This window comes from Nesoenas mayeri, assembly GCF_963082525.1.
Source record: "Nesoenas mayeri genome assembly, chromosome: 19".
NCBI lineage: Eukaryota > Metazoa > Chordata > Aves > Columbiformes > Columbidae > Nesoenas > Nesoenas mayeri.
Genome location: NC_137568.1, coordinates 2524469 through 2538966, shown reverse-complemented (window position 1 = coordinate 2538966; position 14498 = coordinate 2524469). Strand labels below are relative to the sequence as shown.

The following is a 14498-nucleotide window of genomic DNA, read 5'->3' as shown; positions in this document are numbered from 1 at the left end:
ATAAATACCAAGTTTGTGCTAATTAATTAGAAATACAGCGTGGATAACAAGAGAGTTTAGATGATGGTTTCTTTAAGCATTCCTGTAAAGCCACATGTGAGTTTATCAAGCAGCTGAGAAAGCGAAGTCACTCTGGTGTGTTCATTAGAGATGCACATGTATGAGAGAAGGCAAAGTAGCTCTGTAGCACTGATTGGAACTGAATCAGGCATCAAGACGTGACAGCAACTTCTCTCCAAACAGCCAGGCCATGAATGCAGCACACATCTAGATGGATGACAGCACCACCCAAGTCACCATCAGGTTGCCTTGATGAAGCTACTCCTTCAAACTTTTGGTGTTTCTGTGTTGTGTGGGGTTTGGTTTTGTTTGTTTGGTTTTTAATCATATAATTCCATTCAGCACACATCCCTCTGTGAGGATGCAAACAGTTATGCTGGGATAATCATTGCAGGAAGATGGATCAAATGGTACCTAAGACAGCACTGTTATAGAGAGAATTACTGTAAATTTTTTACATCAAGCTCAGCTTGTGGCTTTAGGAAAAATATTTAACTTTGCCATAATGTTTTCTTTCTCTGTAGATGAGAAGTGATAACAAAGAGTCATTTTCCAGGATCACAGGAGGCAAAATGGATCAGTAGTTAGAAACTACTTTACCAATCTTGCCTGAAAAGGGATAAATGAGACTGATGTGCAGCTACCAGACAGACACAACGATATTTGAGTACTCAGTCAGTATGGAGGGTTGATGCACCATGTCTAACACATTCTGAATGAAATCATCCCTACCCCTAAGGCCACTGCAAAGGTGAAACTTCACCCATTAGGCTATTCGATCAATATAAACAAAGAACTAAGCAATAAAAATGCAGAGGCTTGTTCTATAAGTCATAAGGAGACTGGTGAGTTAGAGGATTTGCAGCTTGGCTTTTAGTGGAGGCTCCTTCCTCCAGAGTGTAAATCAGAGCAGTAGCTAGACGCTAAATAAATATTTAGCAAATGAGAAAGTCTCCCTTTATTGAGAAAGTATTTGGTGAAACAAGCTGGGGAAATGGTTTCGGTAGCACGGTAAGAGAGGCTGGCAGTCTGTTCTGCCCCACGGGATGATGTGGTTCTACTTGTGTTGCGTAAGACAGGATCTCCAGCTGGGACGGATGCAAGAAATATAACTCATTAGTGAAATGCAAGAGCCTTTCAGGGTTAAACTACTGTTAGAACAGCCAGATTCATTCCCTAGTGGCAGAATATGCCTAGCAGCAGCCTTGGAAGATTACTATCTTTTTCTTCATAACAGTGATGTTGCAGACAGGATGGTCTCAGGGTACTGATGATGCCAAGTTTGTAGGAAAAAGTAATTTTTTTTCTTTTATGTTCAAGGGCTGAACTCAATTTCCACACCTTTATCTACATCATTAGGCTGCCGAGATGACAGTTCCTTTCTTAAATGTTAATTAATATATCTCTCTTTTAAGATGTGTTTTCAAGGGGTTAGTGCCTCAATCTTCCTTGTAATTACATGGAGTGTTAGTACAAGTCCTCAGCTACATCCCAAGGTCCCCTGAGAGTTCGTTCCTGCTGCAGTTTCCAGTAGATGAGCACTCACAGAACCAGTCCTTCAGAGAGCTGCTGACTTCAAGTGTTCAGCCAGATAATAAGCAGATTACCGTGCCTTCTCCTCCTGGTGACTGTGAGCTCTGTGCACAGGCTGCACGTCGTCAATTGCTGTAGTTGATACTCCTCTCCTTCCCTCAATCCCTTCAAATTGGTGGGGCCGGTTCTATAAACACAAGCCCCTCTTTGGGGCAAGAACTTCCATAGCTTATTGATATAGCAAAAAGAGAGAAGCAAACCCCATCAAGTTCTAAGTATAAAAGCCCAGTAATAAAACAGTCACATAGCCATGCTGGTGAAGCGAATCTCACACGCTGAGTATGGCTTTGTCACCGCAGCGGTGACATGTGTGCACCAGGGATGGGGCGGCTGTGGTTTATCATGCCCCCACAGCTGAGAAGGAGGAATTGCAGCTTCTTCAAATGCAAGCCGGTTTCTAAGTGAACAGCAATATTTGAGATTGCAAATTAAAAATAATGCTGTGCTTTAGAAACTGCTAAATTTAAATGTCAGGTTCTTTCTTTGAAAGCTGTAAGATAACTAGTTCCTCTCCAGGGAGAGTGAGTAGGAGCTTGTCTACTCAGTGACAATGTTTGCAGTAGCAGCTGCCCACCAGTTTCCCATGCAAACGCTCATACTCTGTACTTCAAGACTGGATTAAGCAAAATTACACAAAGGCATTCACTGCAGAGCACAGCACCCTGCTCACAATAGCTCTCCTGCCTTAGCTCGTCACACCTGCACACAAACCATGGTGTATTTTGCAGTAGTAACCCCATATAAATAGGCACTAAGTTTCCCCCAAGAGGAGAGAAGAAAAGTATTTTAAGAAAATATTGAGTGAGAAACACCATTTTTTCTCAAGCTGTGCAGGTTCAAAACTGCCTTATATACCATAGATATTCATTAGGGAAAAACCTCTTGGGCAAATCAGTGAGGCAACTCTAGATAGTCAGCAAAAGTCTCATAGTATAACAGCATGTCTCCAGATCCCAAGAGCTACAATGCCTGGGTGAAATATGCTCCAGAACTATGTCTACTGCTGGTCCACTAGAGGACAACCTAATAATGATAAACTCCTTTGGCTTATATAGAAAAAGGTCCATACTGAAAATGCTGCTGCCACATCTGGTTTACAGCCCACGCTGGGACTGCTGGTGGTACGTATGCCAAGCCTCATTTTTAATGGTAAATAATTTCTAGCCCTTATTTATACAGCCTTATGAAGCTCCAAAAAATGGTTCCTACAGCTGATACCAGCCTTTGAAACTACAGAGAAAGAGATAGAAGCAAGGGAGATTTCCAGACAGACATCTAGTTTTATAAAGCAAACCCCATCCTGTACACTACCCTCAATCATAGGGAAAAGGGCTCTGTTACTGCTGGGGTTCTTTCAGACTTCTGACATGATTTCTGACAGGATATCATACTTTTTCAGTGCAGGAAATGTTCAGAGGTACAGAATCATCCTTCCACCCTGGTAATGTGATTTATCAAACCATAATGGAGGAACTCAACTCATGCATAAATAAGTGGACAGAAATCAAAACAAAATAATCACCTCAAAGCCACAAAAAAGAGCAGACCATTGTTCTAGCAAGGCACAGAAAAAGGCCACAGCGGTTTCTCATAAACCAACGGGGTTCTTGCCTAGTATTTTTAAGGCCAAAAAATAGAACACAAAGTCTGAGCTAGCAATAGAGGTAATTTCTGGAGCTAGGCAGCAAATGATCTGTGACAAGAAGTAGAACAGCAGAAAACAGCGGAGAATTATTACAACAGAAACGTCTCAGGTTGGAATTAGTGTTAGAGGCGTCAGAGAGTCAAAGCAACAGAGTTTTCAGTGGGTAACTTAGGGCCTTGACGTTCCCCAGCCCCATTAGTGGGGATGTGCCTGTGACTCAGAGATGAAAACTGTCTCTGCAAGAGAGAAAGACACACACTGAAGGCAGGAGATCAGAGCTACTTTAAAGACAAAATTTGCTATTCCTCTCCTACTGACGATAGCAAGAGCAGGCTGGCTGTAATTGGAAGGGCACAGATCCTAGCCATCCCTTCGTGGGCGGCAAGTGATGTGAAGGGGTGCTCACTGCAGCGCTACCGAGACACTGCCCAGCCCCCGCCCGGGAGTGCCCCCTCACCACGGCGGGAGGGCAGCTCCCCAGCTCCGGCACTCCCTCCCACCCGACGGCGGTGGAGGAATGCTCTCAAACGACGTGGCTGGCGGAGTCAGCTGCTCTTTGATGTCAGTACCTGCTCCAGGCTCGGCGGGGCGGGAGTGGGCGAGCGGAGCGCAGCGTAGCCGAGCCGCAGCCTCTGCTCCCCGGCTGCAGGACGGCTCCTGCCTCCCACACTCTGCCTGGCCCCCGGTCCACCCTGCCGAGGAAAAGGAAGCCCCCCCACCCCATCGCTGCCCCAGATCTACCGAGGGAACTTGCCCAGTTTTCTCCGTCCCTGGCACCGGGACTCACGGCCATGGCTCCCGCTAACTCCTCCCGTAACTTCTCCGCGGCGGAGGCTCGGAACGGCTCAGGTGAGCAGGGGCTGCGCGGGGCGGACATGCACCTGTCCGGCGGGGGCGCGACGCTGGAGCCGGGCCGAGGGTGCGGGGAGCTTTGTGGGGAACAGTCCGGCTGCACATGACTCTTGCGCTGCTCTGCCGTGCTGAGCCCGGCGGAGCTGAGGGACCGACCGGGACCCTATGAAGTGCATGAGGATGAGAGAAGGGGCACAGAAACCCCACACACATCCCCGGGGTGCCCGCCAGGGTGAGCCGCCTTCAGCACCCGAGGGCGGACAGCTCCGGGCCCGAGCGGGCGGGACGGGACTGACCCCCCGGGGGCTGCGGAGGGGCTCCGGGCCCAAGCCCACCCTCCCGGGACACCACACAGCACCAAGATGAAGCCCCAGTATAAACCATCCCTGGCTCCAGTGGCTTGAAGCGATTCATCATCTCCTTTTGGTTGAGAGGCAGTAATAACTCTAACAGCCTGTTGGTCTTACTAGACCAGCTGAACAGATTGAGGAACAAGAAACAGAACTCAAGACACCAATGGAGAGGGAAGCAGAAATCCTCAGTAGTATATTTTCTCCACGTTACTGCTGTTCCCAAAAATCAAAGGTTTAGGGTCAGGCAGGCTAGTTCTCAATGGTGCAAATAGGTGAAACTCTTCAACAGAAGATGTTTTATATGTGGCCTTTAACTACCTTCTCCACTAACATGTCTTTTGTAACTGAAAGTGTACTTTATGTGGTTCCTTCTGAAATGCAGTAAAGAAGTAGTTTTTTATATATCTGGGCATGGCTGGGGACAACAATCACCTTAGAGAAAGAAAAAAAATGAGGCCAGTCGTCATTCAGTTCACATAGTGCAATCCCACTTGGGGACTTTCAGAAAGAGTATCAGGGCAGCCACAGATCTACAGGCAAGGACAAATCAATGCCTGAAGTAGCTGTTTCAGTAAACAAAATACAGCCACTTGGACATGCACAGAAGCAGCACTGAAAATGCAGATTCAGCCATATCTCAAGATGATAACTTTTGAGTAGTTGATAGTCACGCTCTTTTGACACCAGCCTATAATACACATATGACTGTAGCTTCACACTAGCTTCTAGCTAGTAACACTTGGAAGTCCTGTTTGGACAAACACCCACAGGAGGAAAGATGCTACAGCACTAGACAACCTGCCTTTCACACAAAGCCTTTAGGCTTGCACACATTCTGCTTTAAGGCCAGCTGAGCTCATTACAAATGTTACAGGATCACCCTGAGCACTGTATTGATTATACCACAGGAAAAAGACATTTTGTCCCAGTTTCCAGCTAACCAAGTGACTTTTATGTTTCACTCATACAATCCATTTCCTCAACATTCACAATAAAATTTGGGGTTAAAAGAGAGGAGAGCAGAACTCATAATGGCTACACGCAGAACACCAAGACCACTGTAGTTTTCTTCCAATTTCTAGTCTGCAGCCTCCAAGCATTGAGGAGGTGTGAGATCTGTTTGGATGTTCATGGGAAGCACAGGCTGGATGCTGAAGATTAACTACCAGGTCTCAATAGGATGCTGATGACTGTGTTATCTACCAAAAGTCATGTAACTTGGGGCATTTCCTTGCATTAATGAGCAGCCAGGAGGAAAAGGGACTATTTAAACCTCCATGAACAGCCTAGTCCAGGCTTTTTTGTCTTATCGACCAAGCCTGGCCTTTACTTTCAGGCCCCTGCCAGTCCTCCTGTGCCTCATTGGCTGCTTTCTGTCACCTACATAGAGGTTTTCAGATAAAATGGTGTGGCATACTGGATTCTGACCTTGGCCTTGCTTATGCCTAAGCAGGCTACTTCTTAATGCCAGAAGGACTGAGGCAGTGGCAGGTCATCATGTCCCACTTCTAACAACACTGAAATACTACACACAGTTGTTCTTGTACACACTTTTCCAGCCACAACCCAGGCCAGTGGTGTAGCCTCAGTTATCTTGCCAACCCAGTCAAACTGCTCTGTCACACTAGAGTAAATCTGGAGAAGCTTGTGCTCAAAAATTCTGGAGGTCAAAGTCAGCAAATACCACCTCAGCAAACAGACACCACTTTGGCAGAGGCAGCACCTTAGGAGTATCTGTTATTTCATCTCATCTCATTGTCAACATTTCCCTAGGTTCTGTTGGAGGAGACTTCCCCACTTCTCCTGCAGGTGTAGGCTGCTAAGGAGATGGAATAGCAGAGCAATTGAAAGCACTTCTAACAAGCACCACATTGACTCATCTGCAATTCAATTAAAGACACATGCAGTTTAGGCTTCAGAGCTGTCACACCTGTCTTTGAAACAGCCACACAAATAACTCACACAAAGCCTTCCTCTAGGAAAAAAAAAAGTCCCATAGGAGAGGAGTAGTGAGATTTGCCTCAGCTGAGAAGTGTGATTTCAGACTCCATCACACACCACACATGGCAGTCTTGCAGAACAGAGAGCACCACAACCAGTGCATCAGACACCACCTTCTGTGCCCAAGAGCAGAAATCCCTGTTGCTTGGCACTGAGGCTTTATGGCTTCAAAATGTCATTTTAAACCCAGATTAAGAAAAAGGCAAATATGAATTAGATTATGGTTGGGCCTCCCCCCACAAAGAGCAACAGTCAAGCATCAGTGTTGATGAGCTAAGTGTTATCAGGCAAGAATTTTGCCCTGGAAATCCACCTACACCCAGAACTCTGAGAGAGCATCTTTAGGCCATGTTTTTCTCCTTGTATAACTAGGGCATTCCCTGTAGAAAGGCAACTCAAGCAGATTCCCAAATCCCTGTCTGGCCACACACCTGGATTTCTTTTGAGAAAATAAACCAGAGAAAGGGAGAGGGCACAGAAGGAACATGGAAAGGAGCGTGTGCTCTGGTCTGATCCTGACAACAGGGCTAGGACACAGCCAGGGTACAGTCCCACATCTCACAATAAGAGATAGCATTAGTTAGATAAGATAGATAAGCATTAGTTATCTGCCTGCAAGGCCAATGAACTGTGCCTCATGCTGTACAATTGATAAAACCAACCAACAGATGAGCTGAAGCTTTCTGACAACAGCTTGAGCATTGACTATATCTGGATTTCAGCACCCACATAGAGGCTTCACTTCTTCCATGTGCAAAGCACCAGCTGCCTTACCCACTCCTCTCAAAAATGGCTGGACACCCAGCACTCCCAGAATACAAGTTATGATCAACTCTGTCAGACACTGGTGAGTACAGAGGCACACCAGTCTGATGTTAGTCACCCAAAAAAGAGCTGGGGACTTTCAGAGCAGGACAGAAGTACATCAGAGGAGCTGAGGAAAGATGCCTGCACATGGTCAGATTTGGATGGCGTGCTGCACACACTGAATGCCAGAGAAGGAAGTGTCAAAGCCCCAGCTAAGCCTCTCCAAGTGCTGCAGGGGGTCTTAAACATCATTCCAAGCTACATCTTTGAGGGGGATCCAGCTGCAGGACAGGGCAGGCACACAGAGGTGTAAAGGGGTTGCCTCTGGGTTGCACTCACTGCTTTGGTTTGTTTTGGCAGCAGCAGAGAAGCCAGCACCATACACCAACGTGATCATGCCCAGCCTCTTCAGCATCATCTGTTTCTTGGGCATTGTGGGGAACCTCATTGTCATCTACACTATCATCAAGAAGAAGAAGCTGAGATGCAAACAGACTGTGCCTGACATTTTCATCTTCAACCTCTCCATTGTGGATCTCCTTTTCCTCTTGGGTATGCCCTTTCTCATCCACCAGCTCCTAGGCAATGGCTCATGGTACTTTGGAGCTCCCCTATGCACTATCATTACCGCCCTGGACACGAACAGCCAGATCACCAGCACCAACATCCTTACAGTGATGACACTGGACCGTTACCTGGCAACTGTCTACCCTCTAAAATCTACCTATGTCCGGACCCCATGTGTTGCAGCTCTAGTTATCTGCTTGGTGTGGCTCCTCTCCTTCCTGACCATCATTCCCGTGTGGATGTACGCAGGTCTTATGCCTCTAGAGGATGGAACCGTCCGCTGTGCTCTCTTGCTTCCCAACCCAGAAACTGATATCTACTGGTTCACTCTCTATCAGTTCATGCTGGCATTTGCTCTGCCATTGATTGTGATCTGTGTGGTCTATTTTAAGATCCTCCAGCACATGGCCACCACTGTGGTCCCATTGCCCCAAAGGAGCCTCCGAGTACGTACAAAGAAAGTCACCCGCATGGCAGTTGCCATCTGCTCCGCCTTTTTCATTTGTTGGGCTCCCTTCTACATCCTCCAGCTGGTTCACCTCGGCATCGACACACCATCCATGGCCTTCTTTTATGCCTACAACTTTGCCATTAGCTTGGGCTATGCCAACAGTTGCCTCAACCCCTTCCTCTACATTGCCCTCAGCGAGACCTTCAAGCGCCAGTTCTTAGTGGCCATCCGCCCCGCAAAAGAGCCATGTCGCAACAGCAGCTCTGTCAACAACAACAGCATGACAGAGGCCAGCGTATGTCTGAAACTAGCACCAGAATCCACCCAGCAGACTCAGTTTCTGGATGACTTTTCCCCACGTTCACTGCCCGTGACTGTGGCTGTTCACTAGGGCACTCCAAAGTGACCACAGCAGAAAGCCTTCAGGTCTGTAAGTTCATGGAGAAGCAGCAGCTTCAGGCAACTCTTGATGAAGCGTGTGAACTACAAGCTTCCACCTGCAGGCGTCCAGGTGCCTCCCTTTTCATTGCAGGGCTCTGCTCCTACACTGCCCCTGGCCTGTGAGATGCTGCATACTGCTGCTTCTTTCCACTCCTGCACAGGAGGACTTTGTCACACAAGACACTGGACCCCCAAACGGAATGGATGGAAAAGAGAGAAAAGACAGAAAGAGGATTTCAAGGGGGAACATTCACCCTGGAAGAGTGAAACCTCCACCAACAACACTGCCCAGTGATTCCCCGCCTCTTGGCCTGACCAGGATTCCCAAGCAGCACGCCAATACATAGCTCCTTCATTCAAAACTTGAACGTTTGAAACACAATGTCATATACTTCTTTTTGGTAAGAAATCTGACCTGAAAACTTTGATGGTTGTGCTCACATCCTAGAAGCAAACAGCAGAGAGAGGTCTTGGGGCCAGAAGTCTCACCTAGGTCTGCCACTTGGCCTTTTGGTCCAGCCACATCTGCCTCCAGTGGGCTGCATTGTTTGGCAACCAAGCTCTTTTCAAGAACTGGCTGATTTTCATGCTAATCCTAAACATTTCAAGCAAAATCAGGCAGATAACAATTGTACTGCTTCAAGGGACTGCAAACGATTATCAAAACTACTGCTGCTAACACCAGCTTCGTGGCTTTTGATGCCAATGAGCCGATTTTTGCACTGCTAGTTGCTCATGCTGCTCTTGTGCCTCACAGTCTGCATGGCCATCAGGCAACCCCAGGAAGAGGGTTTTAAACACCACTAAAAACCACAATGTGCATAGATCTGTGGAGCGAGAAGATGTGAAAAGGCAGCTCAGGGGAAACGGAGTTGCTTATGCAGCTTTCTCAGAATAACAAACGCTTTACAAAGTTAAAAGAAGGAAAATTAAATGTCTGATTTGTAAATGCAGCTTTAACGGTCACAGATTAGGAAACAACTTGGCTCATTACATAAAGACAGCACGGATCAGCTAAACGGGGGGGATTACACTGATAGCCTGCCCAGGGGACCGTGCAGGCATTGTTCAACGTTATGTCAAACATGAAGGAACTGGTTACTGTAGATGGGTTTAATATAATGAAGAATTAAAAACATCAGATAGCACAAAATTTGTTACCACGCTTATGGTTTCGTGCCACCAGCCACCCACAGTACACCCAGAACAGAAATTCACCCTCACACAGCAAAACTGTCCCGCTTACACAGGAACACCAAAGCCACACACACTAACAGCTGCACCCAACGCACCCCCACGCACACTCACGGTGGTTTTAGGCACAGCCAACACCCGAGTCTTCACCCTGCAGAGAACATTGACTCACCTCCAGCGATCAGAGCAGGCCAGTGCACAACACCGGCACTTCCAGCAACATCAGACACAGCGCGTTGCTTTTTGAGTCACCGAACAACCCGCATAGCGGGGTCTCTGTATTTTCATTCCAGGCTCTGTCAACCGGCACCCACTGCAGCAGCACATCCACACCCTGACTGTACAGTATCTTATAAATTTTTCACCCCTGGGCAATAAAGCCAGACAGATAAAAGTGGAGCTTTCAAGCTTTATGACATTTTAACTGCTAGGAATTTTCACCTGTGCTGGTTTTCACGGAGCTGATTTGCTCTTTGGTCAGTACTTCCCCCAAAGTGCTCCGGAGCAAAGGTCGAGGACAATGTGTGCTGTGCCAAGCCAGACTTGCTCTCGGGACACAGGAAGCTATTGTGCTCCCTTTCTCCCATAAGGAAGTTAAGGGGAGGACTGGTATGCTTCCCTGTGAAAGGAGGTGGTGATGGTTGGGCGTGCTGTTGGGGTTGTTGTTCTCCTTTAATACCAGCAACGTGGAAAGTGAAAGCAGACTGGATTGTCAGGGCTCTCAGAGGGCAGCACAGTGAAGATATTATCTCATTTACAGTAAAGGTGTTTATGGTTGAACACTAGTCTGCTCCAGTCTTAAGTGAATCAGTCTGATGTAATGTGGCCAAGCCACGCGCTAAAAACCACAGGGCCACCATGGGCTAAACAAGATGGGTGGTCAGCACCAGCTGCTGCAACATTGGGAAGGGTCTTCATGGGATAGACATTTTCCAGATCTCATCACGCTGTAGTCAAGGCACAGTACACAACCATCTTGCCAGCCTGAAGTCCTTTTAGATCCCATTTATGTGAATGGGAAAGCCATGCTAGAGAGACCTGCTCCAAGCATTGAGGCTTCTCATTTAGCTGGTGGCCCAGCAGAGGCACCCGGCCCTTCCCACCATCCTGCAAGTGCTCATGGTTTCCACTCCCTCCTGTTCCTCCTGCCTGTACCCAAGGGGTTTCCTAGTTCAGATGTCCCAATGCCGGCTGTAGGGTTCCATTTCTTTCCATATATACCCATAAAAGCTCCAGCAAATGCACCTCGGGAAATCGCGGATGCCTGGGGATGTGCTGGGAGACTGGAAAAAGAGGTACGGACAAAGGAAACTAGCAAAGAACACAGGCAGCTTTTTCCATCTTCCCTAAATCACCCCAAAGCACAGAGCACGATGAACAAAAGCCTCTCCTTTGAACACGAACCTTTTGATCAAACATCAAAGGTGTCCGTCTACACAAGGGATAAGGTAAGGACTTCCAATAGCTCTACAGTCTCTGTGCACCTTGGTGTGACCTATTCTAAACACCCTACTCCTTTTCCCCTATATTTCAGAGCCAGTTTTGTTAAGTCAGAGAGTCTGTTAATGTTCTGGTTCGTGTTCAGTTTTACTTCTTTGTCTATTCAGCTCTTTGTATTCATTATGTAATTCCCCCGCATCCCCATCTCAGTGCCTCAGTTATTGATTGCAGACCCTCAATAAAAGGTATCGAGAATAAAAGGTATCGCTAAGTAGAAAAGAACGCAGCTACTCAGGTGGAGACAGGCAGCTGAAGAGCTGCGAGGCCCGTCTGAAAGGTGCGATGAGAGGAGCACAGAGATAACGTGGTGTTTCCCTGCAGCCCTGCCTCCCGCACACAGCCTGTTGTCTCTCTCACTTGAGAGAAACTAAGGGAAATCCAGCTGAAAAACCTGGGGGAAAAGCACTCCCAAAACCAAAAGGTGAAAGAAACTATGCCATCTAGTTGTTCGGAACAGCAGCTTGCCACACTGGATGAGACAAATTTCCTCAGCTCCTTTTGCCAGCACTTTTTCTGTGTGCTCATGAGCTGCCTCGTCAGGCAGCAGCAAGACAGATGGGTTCACTCTCCACCCCCTCCTCTTCCCCTCCTTGTGCTTAGAGGTGCGACTGAAGCCACATGTCACAGCTCTGCTCTTGACGAACTCCCACAAAGGGCAGATGGTCCAGTCGCTCACTCCTGCTTTCCCAGCTAGCGACAGACCCTGCCTGGCTGCTCACTGCAAGGTTCAGCCCCTGGCTCACCCTTCTCACCTTTCCCACTTTACAGATCCCCACATCCACAGCTGTGCCAAGCCAGCCCAAAGGACAAGCTAGAGCTGAGGTCCCCAAAGCCCTGCCGGGTGACAGGATGGTGGCATCCTTCCCCAGACAGCCTTGTCCACCTGAAGTCTCTCCCAGTTAAACCTGCCCAGGAGCAAACTGCAGCTGTGATGGAGAACACGCACAACACTGGCTGCTGCTGGGTGGGGAGCAGGGAAAGGTGAGGTGACTCACTGGCCCCTGGGACACAGCCAGAACCTGACTAATCACGTTTCATCAATCCTCCTGGGCTGCTAATTGAACTCATTTTATTCAGCATGCTCACTGGTGGGAGAGAAGCCACGTGGCAGGTACAGATACATTCCCAGCCCACTCACTCCGCATTCGCCCTCCTGCCAGATGCAGGGACCACCCTGTGATGCCCTTTCTCACTCACCTCCCATTAGCAAAACAACACAGCTAAACCCTCCCACCCCCAGGCAGCCTTTCCACCAGCTCCATCCCTGCTGTGGGGCTGGGGAGGGCGCAGAACACAGGAAAGCATCACCCACAGCAGAGCAGTCAAAGGAGAGGGATGTCTCATCTACAGCCCCATCTCCAGGAGCCCTTCGGTGCCTCAAAGTGTATTTTGAAGCTGTATTTACAGGGCAGCATTTGAACAGGGAACTCACTGCATCACCGGAGGGAAAACCTTTGTTAAGAGATGCAGACCCTGGTTGCAGGAGAGCACAACAGATGCTACCTTCTCTTAGAGCTTTTGTGCCCTACCCCAGCTAAACACAGACACACACAGGTTTTGGGTTAGGTCTTAAACCTTGTTCCTTCCACCTAAAACTGAGTTAACAGATGAGTCAGCCCTTCCCTCCAACCTGTGCTCTTCCGTCCCCTGCAGGTTTCCACTCAGGGTAGGCAGGCTTAGAGTCAGTGACATCATTTTAATTATTCTGCTGTTCGGTTATTATCAAGTTGCCTGTCTGAAAGAGCTCTTACAAGTATCTTCCCACACATGCTGCTGGAAGCACAACAGCTTGGAGACACCAGGCTGCAATTCTCTGCTCTGCCAGACACTTCAGAGGAGAAATCCTTATGCAGCCACAGCAAGGAGAAGACTCCTGCCTTGTCCAGGAGTGGCGCTCCACACACCCACAGCCCACCACAGCCTCGGGAAACACTATCATTTTTGTATACATTTTGGCACTTGATAGGGTTAAGCACACAGTGATGGAAATGGTGGTTGAAGTTATCACTAGTGAGAGCTTCTCCAAGCTCTTGTTGACTCATTCCCTGAGGAGGTTGGTTCTTGGAGGTGCATCTTCTCCAGCAGCCAGGTCCCTCCCACCAAGAAATGGAAATGGGTTTTGAAAAGACTGTTCACATCAGTCCTCTGTGCCCTCTCCTGTCTGCTCATTAATTAAAACTTTGGATTTCAACTTCCACAAAGCATTTGGGGAATTTAATTCCAGCCCCTTTGTTGCTGGTGGTGGGGTTTTTTGTGTTGTTTTGGTTTGAGTTGTTTGTTTGGTTTGGTTTTTTTAAAGCTCAAGTCATTACAACTTCCTAAATCATAATCCCCAATTTAGACGTCCAAGTGCTCTGGCAACATAAATTTGACATTTTATCAACACAGAAATTACTTGAAAAAGAGAAAAAGAGTAAAATGTCACCTCTCCGAGTATGAACAAGTTGCCTGTCCTTTGCTTTTACTCCAGTCCACACACTTTTCCCCAGCCAACCACTGCCGCTGCAGAAAGCACAGAAACGTTTGCTTGAGGCTGAGACGCATTGTGCCAAGCCACAACCCCCAGCCAGCACTGACACAAGCTCTAGGTTTAAGAACACTGGCAGCTCAATGAGAACGGACCCATTTGCTGGAATTAATATTCAGTCTTTTTGCAGCATGGGAAACATCAGTTGTTCTGTGTGAAATAAATTGTGTGTCTTTCCTGGGGGGATTTTAATGAGACCTCCCCCTTCTTTTCCCAACGCTCTCAGGGTAAAAGAAAAAAGCAAAACAACATTCCAGCATCTCCTCATCTACCTTGCATCATAATGGCCCAATCAGGGTAATTAGGATGTATCCTGTGTGCTCAGGGAGGCTTTACCCAGCAAATTCAGCCCGCTGTTCATTATGTTGCCACAGCATAGCTAATTACTCCTGGTTTTAGAGGGAAGGAGAGCAGACCAGCTCTGTGTGCAGCTGGGAAAAGGACTAGGCTGAGTACAGTCAAGTTTTGGCTTTAGCTCTAGTTCCACTCATCTTCTGGTACACTGAA

General features: G+C 47.8%; 1 protein-coding gene across 1 annotated transcript; it reads left to right on the top strand.

Annotated features, from left to right (window-relative positions):
* Positions 1-4089: 4089 nt before the first annotated feature.
* Positions 4090-8720, top strand: MCHR1 (melanin concentrating hormone receptor 1; the record flags this gene model as incomplete). Its single annotated transcript, XM_080356265.1, has 2 exons — positions 4090-4147; positions 7672-8720. 2 exons carry the CDS (start codon positions 4090-4092, stop codon positions 8718-8720), a joined length of 1107 nt encoding a protein of 368 aa, XP_080212391.1.
* Positions 8721-14498: the final 5778 nt, after the last annotated feature.